This window comes from Aythya fuligula, chromosome 4, assembly GCF_009819795.1.
Source record: "Aythya fuligula isolate bAytFul2 chromosome 4, bAytFul2.pri, whole genome shotgun sequence".
Classification (NCBI taxonomy): domain Eukaryota; kingdom Metazoa; phylum Chordata; class Aves; order Anseriformes; family Anatidae; genus Aythya; species Aythya fuligula.
In genome coordinates, this window is record NC_045562.1 from 30,361,348 (window position 1) to 30,380,429 (window position 19,082).

At 39.1% G+C, this 19,082-nt stretch overlaps 1 protein-coding gene across 2 annotated transcripts in view; it reads right to left on the reverse strand.

Annotated features, from left to right (window-relative positions):
- Positions 1-14,723, reverse strand: part of GLRB (glycine receptor beta) — a 51,722-nt gene extending 36,999 nt beyond the window's left edge. Inside the window, exons 1-3 of one of the 2 annotated variants that reach the window (XM_032186351.1) lie at positions 14,648-14,723; positions 13,568-13,718; positions 2,078-2,184 (exon numbers count right to left, since the gene is read on the reverse strand). In XM_032186351.1, coding sequence (XP_032042242.1) covers positions 2,078-2,184; positions 13,568-13,686 — 226 coding nt within the window. In that variant the 5' untranslated portion in view covers positions 13,687-13,718; positions 14,648-14,723. The remainder of the gene's footprint in view (positions 1-2,077; positions 2,185-13,567; positions 13,719-14,647) is intronic. The other variant, XM_032186350.1, reaches the window with a different exon arrangement.
- Positions 14,724-19,082: the final 4,359 nt, after the last annotated feature.

Genomic DNA, 19,082 nt, shown 5'->3' on the forward strand with positions numbered 1-19,082 from the left:
ATTCCATGATTTTCAGCTATCACAGAATGCACCATCCAGTATTACTTTTACACACAGTACAATGAATAGAAGTAATTCACATTTCTAGCAGCAAACACATTTAACTGCCAAAGTCATGATGATGATCTATCATCCTAAATTACCTGTATGTGATTTATGATGACACATTTACTTACATTGTGAGAGGATACTACTTTGCACAAGTCAAGTGCATAAATGCACAAGTGTGCATACGGGGAGATAAAAATTGTTTCATGCAGCTTTCCCAGCTACCAAGCAAGAGAGAATCAGAAAGCTGCTCCATTTTACAATGATTACCAGTTTGCCAAGAAAAATTTTGAGAAGCCAGCAGCTGTGAAGATATCAAGATGGACTGGATTTTTTCCTCTTTTCCACAGCCAGGATTCCTGTAGCTCAAGAGGGATGGTGTGACAGCTGCCACATGTGCCCTCTGTCACCCCGCGGGAACTGATAGGCAGTCATTTATCTGGTGTTAACAGCGGGTTATCGTGAAGCAGAGGGAAGTGGCCTGATGGTTTTCAGAACTAATTATGGTCCACTAGTTTTATTTAGCACCTGTATGTTGAGAGTGTCAGTACACACATCAGATGCATGCATCTAATCTCATTTACACTGTTACAAGTAATTCTTTCTGTTTACCAGAAAATAATAAAATTCCACTTGAAAAAAAGTGAATTTCACTGAAAAAGTGAACCTGTTTGTTTCGTTAAATCATATCAGTGAAGTGTAGTTCTTTCTGTTACGCAATAAACATAATCATTTAGTTCCTGATGTTTCTGACGGTATACCCACTATGCCACTGGTAGCCAGGACTGTTCTGTCTCTATCAGATCTAAATAGGAAGTGCAGTCCAAGAAAATCAGTCATGCATGAGGAACATTTTAACATGGGCAAATCACTTGTCAGAAAATGTTTTTTCTTTTCCCAGCTCCCTGTGAGCTAGCATTACATCTCCTCCCTTTTTCTTCAGTCTTGATTCTTAACAGACTGCCAGCAGGGATATCAAAAGTATAAATCAATCTGCAATATGCTTTGCTATAACTAGCTTATCATGCTGAAGAACAGGTATAACAGAGGCTGGACATTTATTTTTTGTGACAATGTTCAGTGCTGAAATCAAATAAATATGATTCTACAGAGAATAAGAAGAAACTTGCTGAGAATCGGGTTTAATGGATTTATAAAATTTAGTTAAATAGAGCATCTGAAACTGGTTTCTTCAAAAACACAACAAAGATTATAGATTTCACAATTTCTCAATATATTGATATGTGTGTTACAGTATCTCTTAACATATGTATAATCATGTATAGTTTTTTAAAAGAAAGAACTGATTTATGTAAACTGCAGTATCTTTAATGTAATAAAATTTCTGTCTTTTTCCAGCAGGGAAATAATCTAACTCCTGGAAAGTGTAATTCACAGTTGTATGATTACTAGAGGTTTTCCAGAGCATATGTATTCCAGTCTTTTTTGTACATGAAAGGAAATTACATTTGCCTACATGATTCCTACAACAGTTATCTACAAGAAAGGTATTTCAAAATCACAGAATATGTTTAAAATCATTACCTATTTGAAATCTCATATATGCAAGCTGTATTATTAACATATCTTTAAAGATATGTTCCGCATCAGTGTTATTGTTGATCCCAAATTTTATAAAGTCATCTTAAAGAACCTTTATACAGAAGTTTAGTGTTTTAAAATACTGTAAAACAGAGATACTATTTAAGCCAAATTAAAATGTAGGCATAAAAAGATATTTTAAAAACTTTTCCTACAAAACCTAATTCAATTTCAAAAAAATCTTTTACAAAAATGCAAGCATAATAATAACAAAAGCATCAGACACTATTATGATCATGATGTCCTAATATATTATCTTTCAGCCCCAAAGGGTAGATATCTCCTATACTTTCACACGGTAGGGAAATTTCCATTATTCTTAAAAAGAAACATAGACTGTGAATATCATCATAAACTTTCTATGTGTGAAAAGAGCAGAAGTTAAATCCCAAAGGTTAAATAAAAAGGCAAAAATTATCTGACAAACCTTTGAAATTTGGTCTTATCCTGGGATCATAACTGAGCAATAGCCTATTCAAGATATTGCTTGTAGAATTAGCAGGTACCCTTGCAAGGTCTTCAGCTGATTGCTGGCTGTAAAAAAAGAAGTGTATTCGTTACTATTTAGACAGAAACAGCTACGTGCTTGAAGTTAAGTCATTTCACAAACAAACATTTTAAGGTTCCATACTGGATAGTCGTTCTTTGTGATGCTTTAGTATTTCTCAAGAAGCTGTAACAAACATGACAGTTCTCCTACATACTCTAACTGTAAACTCAATAAAGTCAATAGATAAAAAAATAAATCCTGTCAAATAAGTAAGAAGTTCACTAATTGCTCCTTTCCCTCTTAATACATATCCAGAGGGAAATGATTTCTTCATTAGGAGAAAACAGCCAGCTTAACTATTTTTAGTGACTGTCATATTAGGAACACAAGAAAACTGACAAGCACTTAGGTGACAAAACACGCAGCGCCTTTTGGCAGCCTCTTGCTTTCAAATGTCAGAGGCAGCTAGTCCACTGAGCTGCAGCCCTTGCATAGTCTTATTGGTAAGTACTAATTGGGGGTTTGTTACAGAAAACAAGGCCTTGCACTCTGGGTTTTTTTCAAGGCACTTTAAAATATTTCCATTTATCTTGATGTCATTGTCTTGGGTGTTAAACTAAAGCCATCACGAAAATTAAAAAGAACCTGTGACAGGTCAATATGGATACAAGAGTAACATGAAAGTCAGAGGAATAAAAAGCAAGAGAAAGGGTGCACGGTCCCCACCCCATGCACTTTAAGCACCTGGCAGGCTGATGATGTCCTGTAAATGAATTTCTGTACTGTCTATAGAACCTGTTCAGTGATGATTTTCAATTTTGAACTCTGTCTCATATTCATCTTTCCCTCCATTTTCTGAATACTCTGCTAACCCTCTGTCTTTATGTCTTAATAATCAGGATGCCATGTAAAAATAAGACAAACACCCTACAGAGGCATGTCATATATATCAACACTATTGCCTCCAGCAAGCAAATGTACAAATTTAATTTAAAAAATGATCCAGTTAAATTTCTAAATATTTTCCTTAACTAGTATCAGCTGTTGTTGTCTCTATTACCCCACTTACCCTGCTTAATTCTTCTTTTGCATTATTGTTTCTCATATCTCATATCAATGTCAGCTTGACAGATCTATGGGTGATTCCTTATCGCATTTTGGCTCACTGCTAGTTTTCATCTCATCCTTCACTTTTCTTCATGTCCCCTGGGACTTCTGCATTATTCAAACATTTATTGAAGATAATATTAACTCTCCAAAAGGCTTTTGGCCATTTTTTTTTTTTTTAATAAAATACATCCTGATTTTAAGATGTCTATATTCCAGTAGCTTCTGTTCAGCATCATTCTTATTGACTACTGGAAAAAAAAATCATTAAATAATTAATTAATTTCTGAATCACTAAAACAAGGAACTTTCTCCTTTTCGCAGTGTCTTAACTTCCACTAGTATGTCCTTACTGTGTACTATAAAACTCTGATAATTTAATATCGGGGAAATTAAATACCAAGAGGGTTTCTCATTTCTTCAAATAATTCATAAATTATTTGATAAATAATTGATAAATAATTGATAATTTCACCTTCCAATAATTTTACTAGGCTTTTTATATTTGACTCAGATTTGAAGCATTAAGTACATATATGTAAAAGAGATGATTTACTTCTGTCACTTTGAGGTTTGTTTTCAGTTTGCAGTGTTGACCTTGACCAATGAAGAGGCTACTACAGAAACATCATTCACCAGCTTTGTATGCTTTTCTCGCAGTTGCCAATAATTCAAAAGAAAAACACAAATTTAAATATTAAGATTATTTTCCATTTTGTAGCAGAAACAGGGTTGAAAAGAATGTTCATTTTACTGTAGAAAAAGAAAGGCCAACATTCTGTGCACTCTCTCTGACACAAAAAGGTTCATGGCACTGCTTCCTTGCAAGTCACACATCTTAACACCTAACACATCCACATCAGGTGGCTACTCAAATTTTATTTATTGTATTCTCTGTAACACAAGCAATGCAATAGGGTTCATTTCTAAAACATATATAACCAATATTAGTGAAATATCAAAACAAAACCAAACAACAACAAATGAACAAACTTAAAACCCAATTTGTTTTATATTTCTCTTATGGATTGTTCAAAGAAGTTCATTAAATAGTAATAACGGTAATAGTCATTAAATAGTGATGATCTGAACCACATGGGACAACTTGACAAAAATTAAATACAGATGCTTGCAGAATGTATTTGCAAACAAATCCAAAATAATAATAATAAGAAAAAGAAATTAAAAAAATGAGCATTAAACAGCGATAGAAAGCCAAACACAGATGGCATTCTGACAGGTTTATTTGTCTCTTTAAGTAAAAGGAATAAAGCTGTAATTTTGTGAGGTCTGTGTTGCACTGCAGAAGGATGTTAATACAAATATGTGCTCAGGTTGTTTCCTCACAGGTCACACAATGGTCATTTACTGCAGTGGGGGAAGCCACTGATGTGAGGAAGAAACGTGGCAGCACTGCTTTCTGGTGAAGAGCATCACATTTACTGCAAGTCCTTGGGTAGTGTTTTGAAGTTGTGTCATATGCACACATTTTTCCTCACTTTAGGAACCAAGTGAAGTACAACAGCATTGGCTACTTTGAGCTGGGAGAAGAAGCCTGGAGTCAGTAATCACTAGTTTTTTAACAGTGGCTTTGAACGAAGTGGTGGAATGGAAAAAGGCTTTGCTAAGTACTGGGTGTGTTTTCACTGCAGTCCTTCACAGTATGCTGTAATTGAACTACCATCACTGAGTAGCACTTATGCTACTAAACATCTTCACAAGGACTGGATTTCCTTCAGAGAGCCCTGCTGATCAAAATTTCACTTGGAAATCAATAAATCATAAGCATAACTTCTGGTAAGCTCAGACATTATGCCGCTTGCAGAGTGATAAATTAGCAGAAGAACTAAAGGCTGAACAGGGTGGGCTGGGCGCATGGAGTAACTGGCTGAGATGATTCATTGAGATACCCATCTAAAGCCACTACCACCCCTGCCTACCTGGCCATTCTGCAACAGTGAGCTTTGAATTGATGTGTAGGCAACATGACAGAAAAAGAATTGGAGCTCAAACCTTCCTTCCCAGAAGAAGCAGTACTTCAGTTTTCTAAAGGCTAGTTCCCACAAAACACCACTCACTCCAACTGAAGAGTTACTTACCACCTTTCTTTATCTGACCTAGGATTTTCATATGAGAAGCTGATAATGAGCCAAAGGTTCCCCTTAAATTTCCACTAGTTGCAGCACATGTAGCAATTTTAATACATTTATTTCAACCTGCGAGGAATGCATGTGTAGCTGCTGGAAAGCATTAGGAAATGGAAATGTAGCAATGTAGCAATATTTTTCAAAGTAATTTATCAGTTCTAGTCAAGACACAGTACATAACAAGCAAAGGGTAATGCAACTGAAGTCTCACAGTTGTTATAAGAGGAATTTAATAGAAAGTAATAGTAAAGCTAGGAATTGCCTTATCAAAATTTTGCCTAAACCACATTTTTCTTTTTTTTTTTTTTTTGTGGGGGAAAAAAGTAAATAAAGCACAATGTCTTCTGATTTTCTGCAAGAAAGGAGAGAGCAATCAGTGTTCTCACTTTATGAACAGTGCTCTCTAAAGCCAGAAAGAAAACAAAATACACTTAGTCTGTCAGCATGACATCTCAGTGGGATATGACTGGCCTCTCTCCAGTCTACTTCTGGTATCGCTGACGAATAAAAGAATGACTTTAAGTACTGCATTGCATGAGATACACAGGGAGGTGTCCATCTCGTCTTTCTTCCACTGCAGCTGCACACATTTTATTGCAGCCCTTGGAGAACATGATTAACATTTTAAATTAATGTCAATAGATAATTATCTTCATAATTCCTTAATCAAAATCCAGAAGTTTTGATAAGTAGATATGCATGAAAAGAAGAGGCATACTCCTGGTTGAAACTGATATAATAACTTCTTTACATTTGTGTCAAGCAAATGTGTCAGAAGACATTATGTCTCTCTCCGTTGGGTTATCATGACATCTAGCCTCCCAGAGCTCACTGAAGTTACAAGGAGTCCTTATCGCAGACAGTGCCACATGAAGATGGCTGGAAAAAAGAATATCAACACATTTATTCTACACAAATGGGGATGGAAACCTTCACTGCTGTTGTTTTATTTCACCTATTGCCCTGATCCCTGTTCTTAATATGCCACTATGCTGAAGAATCTCTCATTTTAGAAAAGCACATTACTATATTTTTTACTTATGGCATGGCAATCAGGGAAAAAACAGGCACATATCAGAGGCAAGCTAATTCACATCCCATCTTATAATATACTGCAATCCAAACATGCTGCATGCTTTTTCTATTGTCAGCATTTACTTAGAAGTCATAGCTTGGATAACCTAGCATCAAGCTTTGCCTTTGCATAGATTACTGTCTGACAGATAAAAATACATATATTCCAACTCACCCTGTGATCTCCAGCAAAATGTCCTACATAATGCCTAAACAAGAGATTTTAGTACAGTTTATCTAATTTATGTGATGGAAACTGACACTTTAGTCACATAACGTGGCAGTAGATATCAGGGAATGATAAGAATAAGTTTGGGGAAACACAGTACCTGTCATCTTGCCATACACTGCATGTACTACTTCCTTGATACCTATCAGTGTTCTGATTTGTAGGCATTTGGTTTTCGGAGTGCAGTAACTCAAAGCACAAAAACAGGTTAATACAAATCAAAGAGATACTATATAATTCCTGTGAGCAATCTCTATGATCTCAAGCATGCTCAACAGCCACATTTTCAAACTGTAGCACCTGAAATCTCTATTACTAGGGAGAATAATTATGATGCCTCCAATGCAAAGTGATGTCATTCAAATTACATTAAAACTACAGAAATCTCAGTAACTTTTTATGCATGCTCACAAAATGCAGTTGACAGCTAAACACTTACATTTAGGTACGTAACTTCAGTCCCTGCATTTGGAAGTAATCCAGTATGGTGAACAAAAAGAAAGGTTCCTTCATAGTGCAATACAAAACATAAACCCTGCTAGGACAGACTGAAGAAAATAACTCCTCTTTCATCTGCTGTGGTAGAAAGCCCAAAGAGAATAGGTTGCAATGGGCATGCCAGCAAGATTCCTGAAGCTGGGTGATGTGAATAGTTCAGCTAGGGCCACTACTTCAGTCCTTGACTAGCAGAACCCTCTAAGTTCAGCTTTGGTTTCACATTCAACATTGGACACGTTGAGGAGTGTTTATGGCATTCCTTGTTATTTTTCTGTAAGCTTGAGAAAGTAAGACTATTCATCTGCCCACCAGAGGCTACAGCCCTGAAACCCACAAAACCAGGTTAGTACAGTACTTCATCCAACCCAACTCAAACTGCTCACAGCAAGTGAATGGTGCTTGCTTGCTCCCTGCTTAGGGACCTCTGCATCCTTCTGAAGTCACCACCCAAGTGACTTTTCCGCAGAAATGCCGTTCTGCTGTGTGCTGGCATCACAAGCATGCATGAAATATTATCGGCATATGATAAACAGAACTACAGACATTTGTCCACCTCAGTCCCAATGTCCCTATTTCTTTTCTAAATAAACACTGAGACGAACAAGACATAGATCTTGATAAGAGCACCATCTTGGTTAGAAAGCATAAATGGAGAGACATTTTTGGAATTTGTCTTTCAAAGATTCATCTGGTGGTGCTGGGAACAAAATGTAGTCTTAAGGTTTTCCTCACACTTAGGCTCAGGGGAAGGAATTTAACCTGCTGATCCACATTTTTTCAGTCTGCAGGCCATACATGAATTAGAGTGCTCAAGTCTGTAACTCTTCTGCACAGTTGTATTGTCTCATCACTACAGTGTTCAGAATGGAGTGAACACTGCTCACTTGAGAGGAAGAATTACTGAAAGTGAACCAACTTACCATAGTTAATTACTGTTTTACAAGATAACTTACATTTTGCTTATACAGCTTTATCTTTTACTCCCCAGCATGCTTATCCACTCTGAATACAAATTCCCAGACCTCCTGGAATGTGGCCCTGTCTGTCTGGGATCATGGCTTTCCATGAGAGTTACATGCTACAGAATAATTAAACCATTGACCAGTTGCTGTCGCTATGGGGCAAAAGAATTTTTACAGGAACCAGACCTGGGCTCTGCAATGTCTTTATCTTCAGAATGACTGTGAAATATAACTGCCTCCACAACTAAATTCAGGCTGTTGTTTCAACTTTCTTCCATCTTCCCCCACAAAGTATATCAAACCTACCATCACATCTACAAGTGAAGACATTCACAAACCATCAACAATGTCTTCTACAAGGCAGGAATGACAACAGAGTCGATTCCACTTTCCCACCATTTACATTTGGGGGATGATTACATACTACAGATAGAGAGGCCATGTATACCCAGACACGTGGTGAGAAAAACAGTCTTTGTCCACAGGAAGGTGGAGAGGATCCAAGATATAAGACTTTGAACTTGCTTTAGTCTTTATGGGAAAAGCTTGGCACAAGCCAGCAGTTAAGCAACAGAAATGTATAGGACAGACCTTCATACAGTTCTATGCTTTGAACACATCAAAGGCTTTTTCTCCAGTTCCACTGTCTTTTGTTGTTATTTTTTAAAATCAGCTGTTTATTGAACCTTGGCATTTGTGACTTTTCTAAACTTCTGCCCTGGCAGATGGCACAAGCCATGTTTTCTGGAGGGCTTCGAGGGCCATTTTGCAGTTTCTGAAGTAGCTGATATGCTTTATTGAACACAAGCCAAAACACGATTTGTACTCCTGCTCTGTGGGTAAAAAAAAGGCTCTGTAGATAACATACAGTATTTATTTAATCATTTACGTGTATATAAATCCCCACGTGGGAAATGCACACCAGTGGGGAGGGATGTTATTTAAAAGCAGCCTTAAGATCAAGAGAAAGGAGTGAGATTCAGTGATCAGTGCTATACTCTCAGCATTAGACTCCCTGTGGGATCATTGGCAATTAAGAGCGTGCAGGTGAACAGCCGAGTCATACTAAAACTGTAATTAACAGGGATAGTTGGGATTGTGAGCACAGTTGTAACTGATTTTGTTAGCTGCTATTTGACACACACGTCTCTTTGCTTTCACTAACAGTCATAGCAAGCTTGCCTTTCCTTATAATTTAATTTGTCTAGAGATCTTGCAAGTGGCTTTGAGGAGAGAACTTCTGGCTTGCCAAGGACCGTGGGATAACAGCAGCAGCTGGAACACTGTAAAATAACTGAAGTATTTATTATGACATAACAAAAGGAAAAACATTCTTTCAGCAGTGCTCTTAGAAAAAAGTCACAGCTGCGTGTCCAACATGTTTACCAGAAACAGGTATTATGAGGAATTATGAGAAAGTTACGCTAGGGAAAAGTAATAGCATTAGACAAAATCTGTTTTGACCACATCTTCCATCCCAAACATGTCTGTCTATATATTTTATCCTCAACGTTAGCGCTCACCATGACTAAAATGAAGTATCTTCTTAAACTTCCTCTGCCATCTGGCAACTTTTGCAAAATAATGACAGTACTAGAAGGCAAATAATACGTACCTATTCAAAAAGCTGGCTGGGCCTGGGGCAACTGTTTAAACAAAATGCTCATTTTTATCTGTTCAAATTGCCTGAAACATTCAAATAAGCTGAATTCACATTTACAAGAAACATGCAAAGCAGTCACTCTTGTGCTTACCCTATGTGACACACTCTGATAAAGAGCTGTAGTACTTAGAAACAACTACCCATTCCATATTCTGTTCCAGGCCTTAAACTTCAAACACTATTTCACCAGAACCTGCAATGAGACTTCACTGCTCACATTTTCCATTCCCCAGGGACTGGTAGATCACTGCAGAAGCACAACAACCTGGAGTGACCTCCAAACAGTAAATAACAGTGGTAACATGGCTGATGGATGGTTTAAAACCAACAAACAGATCAAGTGGCTAAATTCATCAAGGTCATCTGCATTCAGTATAGTGAATTTCAAAATAATCTTTGTAAAGAGAATACTGTAACCCTGTTAAAGGATTTTCTTGAAGAGGTGGACCTGTCTCTTTCTTGTTTGCTTTCTTTTTTTTTTTTTAAAGATATTTTCCATGGAGACAAAAGGCAAGAGTTTTGTTACATTAAAGCTTCATATTTTATTGCACTACGCATCTGTGGCAACCAGCTTCCCAGACTTATGCTGCAAAACTCCCTGTTGTGGGCTTATAGGTCCAATATATCAATTTGTTTCTTAATCAACAAACATTCAGGCATAAGACATAACTACTCTCTGTTCCACTAGGAAAGCCTGAGGTAAGAAAGAAAATGATCTAAATTTAAGATGTGAAATTTTACATCTGTCTGAGGAAGCCTTAAATCAAGATAAGAACAAGTGATTAAGCATCAGCTTCTTGGAACACCTCAATAAAAAAGCTGGGAGAAACAGTTTCAGAAATAAATGAAAATCAGATGGCCTATCAAGCCACTGTCACACAATACGCAGAGATGCATTATGAATAATCACAAGTAAGAGGTTTTGCTCCCAGATACAAGATAGAATTTTCCTAATTGAAGGAAGTACATATCTGTTTATGAGACAATAATGAACTTTTTATGTGTTTTTTAATCAGTTTGGTTTCAGCTTTTTCTGTTACAGTTAATTTCATGCCAGAGGGGTATACTTAGCTAAAAGCTTGTGTGCTTGATATGCATAAAAATTCAGGTGTGCTCATTCTTCATACAAATTCATGCTAAAGTCCAAAATTATAATTTATAACAAGTGAGACACCAAACCAGTCCTAACACCATCCATTTCTGAATGTCAAACTAAAGAACCTAAGCAGTATTATTAGGCTCAGCATAAATCTTTCCTAGGAAATTATTTGCATACATTTTAATTCCATTATAAAATTTGTAAAGTTTGTTCTTTATGTAATTACCAGTGGTTTTTATTTTCTTGTGGAGGTAGAATTTAACTTTTCAGATGTTGTAAGGAAACAAGCAGCAATGTATTCTACAATAAAGCTTTAAGCCGTACGGCACTAGTAACCAAAGAAAATTAAAGGTAGATTAAGGTTTTAACTTTTGTATGTTTTCATTAGGAATTTGTACCATTCAATCTTATAAATGACATAAAATCCTATAAACCTTCTTGAAAAAGATAAAATGCTTTCTTTCAGAAGAATTCCTCTGTGCTTTACAAGTGAATTTTTCATTCAGCCACTTTCTCTGAGACTAATTTTGATCAACCCTCACATTGTCACTTAATTCCCACTCCACTGCATTGCGTTTTGGTTTGTTTCTGAAGAAATATTCATCATTTTTTTTTTTTTTTGCACAGGAAAGAAAACATTAAGAGTAGGCTTCCTCTTTTACAATGTATAGTGTCATCAACTACAGAAGTTTTGTGAAAGGCTATAAAAAACATGTTGATGGTTGAAAGTTTGTCCTCAGCAGCCTGAGTTATGCGAGCATGACAGAGCTCATTCGGATTGCTTGTTCACCTCAGAGGCTGTCTATCTGCCAGCCACAAGCCCAGTGATCCTGCAGCTCCACTACCACAAGTGACTGTCTCAAGCTGTGAACTTCAGCCAAGTGAGACACCAACAACTTGTTCGCTATTCAGAAAATGATAGAGCTCAGTGCTATGGCAATTAATTCTAACTAGCAGCACGGCACACGCGGTATGTTAAACAAACACGGGATCACACTAGGGTTTTCACAGAAAGCTTCTACTGGCTGGAATGTAAAAACTTCACCTAGAAAATTATAGCACTTACTCACCAAGTATAGTGGTGACAAATGATGTCATATTTATAGCTTGTAATATTAACTGGTATCAAGAAGAACAGAATACCAGGAAATACTGTGTTGAAGAAAAAACAAACAAACAAACACAAAACAAAACTTCTGAAGATAAAATGCCATCAACTTTCGGAACTCTAATTAAGATCAAGTCCCAAATGAGGAAAATGCGGGCTGCTTCGCTGAGACCACGGCAGATCTGGACTCTGCTCCCAGCTGTGGAACTTCCTTCCTAAGGACTTCAGTGCTCATGTCTTTCTTGGAACCATGGTGTTTCTCTCCTTGCCAGAAGTCCTTATAGTAGCTCACACTGAAAGCTCCATACAGAGCTCAATGTAACTTCACAAAGGAGACAGAATGAATATGGGTCATTTCAAATGAGTCACAATCACATTAGAGACTTGTATCTTAATGTTTTCAAATACAAAGACATATCTCATTTTTTAGGGCCAGTATAATAAATAATGAGAACACTCACTGCAGGTAGAAACTTTCTACAATTCAATGTTACAAATAAACATCACTGTTGATACTTAAAAAGAGTGGGACTTTTAAAAGTATCATTCAAACAGTGTTTCATTCTGGATATTCCATTATTTTTTTTCTTTTCCTTGCAAAAAGTCTTTTAAATGTTAGCTAGCCAGTCTCAACTTCCAGTCTTCTTCTTTTATGGTCTCTGAAGAACTGTGTTTTAAACCTGTCTGAGACACTTCATCATTTAAGGCACATTGCTTTTCTACATGTATTCATAAATCATTATATTCCATCCATCTATTCTTCAGATATTTATACCATAACACTAAAAAGATGACCAAGGATGGCCATGGAAATGACAAAAAAGACTCTCCAAATAAAACTTTTGCATTGTCCTACGGATCAACACAAAATGTGGTGGGTGTCAGAAAGAGAAATTCTATTTAGTGTGAAGCAATAATGGGTGTCCTGAACATGGTCTCTATTCAGCTGGGCAATCATCAATCAGTGATTAGTTTTAGTTTCTGTATTTTTACAGAGAGATTGCACTATAAGGGCCTTTTTATACCAACAACCTATCCACCTCCAGAAAAAATACAGTACTGTAAATCACTGATGGAAGATGCTAAGATATTAGTTCTATTCAGCATGTAATAAGAATGTGAGTAGAACAATCCCTCTTTTACAGAACTAAGCTAACCAGAAACTGAATCTCAGTAAGATAGTATACTTGCAACACGATGCTAGACAGCGTAACATTACAGAAATACATTACTCTGTGCCCACAGATAGCAAGATACTGCATCGGAATCTCCCCCAAATATTTTTATTCATTGTTAAGAATCTGTTTACTATTGTTTAGATTTCTCTTTTCATTGAAACAAAGGACCTGTTGCAGAAGAAACAGACCGGTTGACAGAACTTTTCTATGTCACGGGTTAAGCCCTCTTCTCACTTCCACCCCCAAAATCCCTCTTTTAATGGAAAGCACCACCTTCCACTTCAATTCCCATGCAATGTCCGGTCTTAAATATATGGCAGGATCACAATCATGCAAGAATGCAAAAGAAACACGGAACGTACGATGGGCAAAGGTATTGCTTCTTTTTCCCCTTTCCTTTCTTTGAAGACTTCTCTTTGGAATATACTTCCATCCATAAGGAGAATGAGACCAAAAAGAAAACCGCTAGTAAGAACTTCATCTTGAAGGTTAAGCTTCAAAGAAACCTTCGGTCTATGGCAAGGGAAAAGAAAGAGGTTTATGTTAGTAGGGTTAACATAGTAGGTTAAACAGCAAAGGGAAACATATATGTACAAAAAGTAAACATTTTGTTTTAGAAATTCAGTTTGACACAGGAAAGTCTGTTGAGGTGTAAATCTGATATGAAACCACTTTAGGTAATTTTGTGAGTGTCAAGGAGCTTTCCAAAGTTACGAGAATCACAGCGAGGAACGGATTTAAGTGCGAGTCCAGTGTATTGAAGACATAAATGTGATGTGATGACCTTCAAAGGCTGCCTAACTCAAAATCCCCAGAAATGTGGAAGAGAATTCCTCACCAAAGTACCATCTATCGGCTCCATTAAAGGTGGCCAACCAGCCTTTGAGAAGCTAGAGAACTGAGAGGCCTCTTGACCTCTGCACACCTCAAACAGCAACAATTTCAACGCCGGTTACGAGAAAGGGTTGCAAATTTAATTTCATGGATGAAATTACCCATAGATGACTACTTTGCACGGACTGTAGATGCGGCATCAGCACTAAATGGGATCTGCAAAGGCGGCTTCTGGGCACAGCCCGGAGCCCTGGGCACTGCCCCACTGCACCCAGTCCCACCTGGTGATGCCCCAGGGGCTGCTGCCCCCCCAGCCCCCGACCACCACCACCCCCGGGCTCCTTCCACGCCTTTCCTACGGGCATTCCCAGGCCCCTTCCTTAGGCCAGGGGCACTGGGGGCTCCCTCAGCGCCAGCCGCATTCCCCTTCCCAGCCGCTCCCCGGAGAACGCCAGCCCCTCTCCCCGCGCCGCCCGCAGGCAGCGCCCCGTCCCCGGCCCCAGCCGGCGGGGTCCCGCCGCCCCCTTCCCCGCTCCCTCGCCCCCCGGAGCCTCCCCCGCCGCAGCGGCCCGGCGCTGGCCGAGGTGCTGACGGGGCCCTGCGCTCACCGCCGAGCCGAGCCGAGCCGAGCCGAGCCGGGCAGAGCCGGGCAGAGCCGGGCAGAGCCGAGCGGGGCCTCCCGATGCGGGCGCGGGGCGGAGCGCAGGAGCGGCGGCTGGCAGCGAGCCCTGCCTCCGGCCCTGCCTCGGCGCCCAGTGAGCATGTGCGGGGCCGCGCCGCCCAGCACGGCTCGGGCACGGCTCGGCCCCGGCGCACCGGGCACTGGGGTTGTTCAGTCTGGGGACAGGAGGGTCAGGGGAGGCTTTGTTGCTCTCTGCAGCTACCTGAAAGGAAGCTGTGGGGAGCTGCGGGTCGGCCTCTTCTCACAGATAGCTAGTGATAGCACCAGGGGGAATGGCCTCATGTTGCACCAGGGGAGGTTTGGGTTGGAAATGAGGAGACATTTCTGCTCAGAAAGAGCAGCCAGGCATTGGGATGGGTTGCCCAGGGAGGTGGTGGAGTCACCGTCCCTGGGGGTGTTCAAGGAAAGGTTGGACGTGGTGCTTAGGGACATGGTCTAGTGGGTGATATAGGTGGTAGGGGGATGGTTGGACCAGATGATCCTGGAGGTCTTTTCCAACCTTAATGAATCTGTGATTCCCCATACACAGCCAGAGCTTCTGTCTGCACAAAAATAAAAGAGCAGCAGGACCTGGAGATGTATAAAAACCACTTCATATTCTTCAGAACAGGAATGGCAATTAAGTGTGATGCATCAGTGGATGCTTTCTGCAGTGCCCTGTAATCCTTATCATGCTGCTATGAAGCACCACTTAAGCTGGAATATAAGAACAAAAAGTGGAGAAAAGCACGAATTTAGCAAATGGAAAAGGGGAAAATGACCTGGTGAGTTAGGCCATGGCAGGCAGCAAGAAGTGCATAGATTCAGTAATACCCAATGCCAGGGACCCTCAGCTGCACCTTTTGAGCAATGTTCCTATCCTAACTGACTTACAGACACTCTCATAATACTCCCATGACCTTCCAAATGTGCTGCCAAATGGTGTACATACACAGCCATACATGAATACAGCAGGTGCCTGTTGGTTGCTGTTTCCATTTTTCTGCATTTCTGTTGTGTTGCTGAAGATAGGGCCATGAAAATTAAGAGATAGGCTTAATCTGAGAACAGATTGGCCCCAGTTTATGTTAAGAAAGCATTAGCACAGAAGAGCAGAACAAGCATTTACAGAAAGGTGTAGCGGCAGCAGCAGCAAATCACTATGAGCACTACTGCAGCCACGACAAGCACATCTTTCTGCACTCTGCGTCTTGCAGCCACAGAGCCTGGGTGCTTTTTACCTCCTTTTGTACTCAAAGTATGTAACTGCCTCTGGGCTTCCTGCAAATCTGCTGGTATTTGCAAGTGCACCCAGTTGCAGCCATCAGCATAGATACCTAAGGATGGATGAATATTTGTGGTACATCAACAGGACAAAGCATGAAATAGACATAAGTATTATCCACCCCCTGGAGTCACAGAAAATAAGATCACATGGCTAATATCTCTCCAAAGCTAATAAAAGCGAGATACATGTGACACAGACTAGATAAAGGAGATGCTTCAGTATGATATCTGTGTAATATCTTTACATGTCCGACACCTCACAAATAATACCAAATATTGTAAGAAATATTTCAGTAGCTCTTGATTTTTTTAAATGCACCTGAATAAATTAGCTGTCAGCTATCAGAGGAGTGCTGATAGGGAAGGGTCTGTGGGAAGAAGCCTCTTCTCCCATCTCCCCCCTGTAAAAATCTGGCCAAGGTCATAGCTTATTTACCTAGCAGCACCTTCTTGGCAAGCCAGCAGGGCCAGGATAATCACACTGTTCGCTCCACCGCCTCGCACAGCACCTGCCAGGAGAAGCCAGTGCTTTCATGCATGCAGGATTTTGAAGGACAGTCTGTGTTTGTTCGGGTGCTGTATCGCAGTGCTGGTTGGCTTCACAATGTCCATATAGGAAGTAGTGGGGAAAAAAAACTCCTGCTCCTGGGGCCAGGGAGCCAATTGATCATGAATAATGGGCCAGGTTCTGTGGATTGTTTTTGGTGGCGTTTTGTATTTCAGAGATGCTATTAAAGAGAAATTTAAAAAGTAAGCAGAAGTTTTACTAGTTAATGAATGTGTAAGGGCAAAGCCAACTCTCTGCGTTCATTGTATTACCAGAGCACAGGGGTGTACTTGGCTATCTTCTGCACACAGCTGCTGCTGTATCAACTGTTGGGAATACTTGTGCACATTTCTCTGATTCAGGAATAATCCCCAGGAATTCCTGATCTTAGGCATTATCCCGATCAGTCAAAAAGAGTTGTAAAACACAGGCAGAATATAGCAAGACCTCACCTAGTGATCAGCCCAGGGATATTTGTCTTGACTTTATTTTGCAGTAGTGGAACACGGAGACATGAAAATCCATCAGTCACTCAGAAAATATTTCACAGTTGTATAAGAGAGAATTTCTTTGGCTTTACTGTTCTTTTTAGTCTGCTTTCTTAAGGTAATGAGTTTTGTGAAGTCATACTCTGTATGCATGCATATTTCAAATGGTTTGTTGCAATCCTTTTTTTTTCAACAGATTGATATCACATTAAAAAAAATAAAAAAGCTAAAAACTCAGAGATACTAAGTCCTGAATGTTTTGTAAAGACAGCTTGCTGAGAAGAGAGATTCAGTTAGTGCCTCTGCAGAAGGAATAAAAGGAGGAAGAAAGCAGACTGGCAGGAGTGATTGGTAGACATCAGAAAATCTGCCTGAGAGAGAGTTTGTATAAATTATTTAAACACAAATATATTCATTCATAAAGTATTTGCTTTACCAAAGAAGAAGTTATGACCGAGGAACTTCTACTGTCAAATAGACAAAATTTTATTAAAGTCTTTGTCAGGATTTTTTTCAGAAAAGTATGTATTTTTAAATTTCTAACAACAGAAGAACCCATGCTGCAGCTTTCAGATTAATTTAGTTTAAAAGCCAGTCAGCCACAAGAACCACATGGATTGGAAATCAAGTTTTATTAGTTTCAAGGGTCGCAAAAGATGCATTTATTTAATACACACAGTTGGAAAATACTGTTTTAAAAAGGACTTCATGTTCTGCAGCCTTTCCAATTACAGGTGTTTTTATTTCAACCTGTCAAATCTTGGTGACTGTGGTGATCATCCAGAAGGTGCTCCTTTACAGGGCTCCTAAGAAAGGCAGAATTCAGAAGGATGCTAGAAGCTTTTTTTTTCTTGTTTCTTTTTCTACTGTTGTAAAGAGGTGTATATACTCATTTCATAAGAAATAGAGACAAAATATGAACGTAAAAGGTTTTCCTTCTGGTACCAATGATCAGATCTATGAAATCTGTGATTTTCCTCATTCTGAAAAGACTGGTGATTGTCATTCCATCTTGAATTACAAAAACATCAAGTAACAAACCCAGCACTGAACAAATTGACAAACAGATGAACAAGCAGATGAAAAACATCATAATCTGTCCTCCTTCATGTTCCAGTCCCTCATCTCTCTCTCTGTTACAGGTACTGAGTATGACCAATGATTCATACAGGGGGGATCTGAATGCTGGCAAGTTCAAACTGCTGTGCTTTGGTGGAGGCTCTAAAATGAAGACTTTAGAGAGAGATGTATGTGCTCTGAAGTGTCTCATTTATTAAAGTTGAATGAGACTGCAGTTAGAAACGTGCACCTTCAAACATGCTGGCAAATGTAAGAAGCCTGGTGTATACTAGGCTTTCTGTGTTTAATGGATAAATAGCATATATTGATTATATCAGACACAATCATACTTAATGCTTGTACTTTACGGGAAGCAGCTACATGTCTTATCGCTGTTGTGAGCATGTATAAAATCGGGTCATATAAGATGCCCAAAACATATGTTCCTTGAAGGCATGATCATTGTATTACTTAAATGTCCTATGTAACTGCCTTTACTGACAGATCTCCACAAGCAAAGCACTGCTAAGCTGTGTATATGACTTCAAGATTTTTCCCCCACTCTGTTATTGGTAAAAATGTATGTACCTTTACAGTGACCCCAAAGCTGAGATGAAACATAAAGAACAGGGTACATTTCCTGTAATCACCGAAAAGATTGTTCCATAAGAAAAGCAGAGGTGAAGTAGCATACAAACAGCCATGTATCACGTGGAGTTTCCAGACAGGGAGGTGTAGGTGAGTAGTTGTTGATTCCATGGTTCTGTGGTGTTATCACTAAAGAGATTAAAGTTTAATCCTAGGTCACTGAAGCTAATAAGATTTTCATTACTCTTATCAGTGGATAAAAAAATTGTAGAGAGTTTTCAACATAATAAACCATCTCCAAAGTGATTAAGTTTATAGTTCCTGTTGTTATGCAAATAAATCTGGGGCCTAGTACTAATTATATTGCTATGTTAAGTTCTGTGTGTTCCTAAAACAGCTTCATCAGTCTGAGA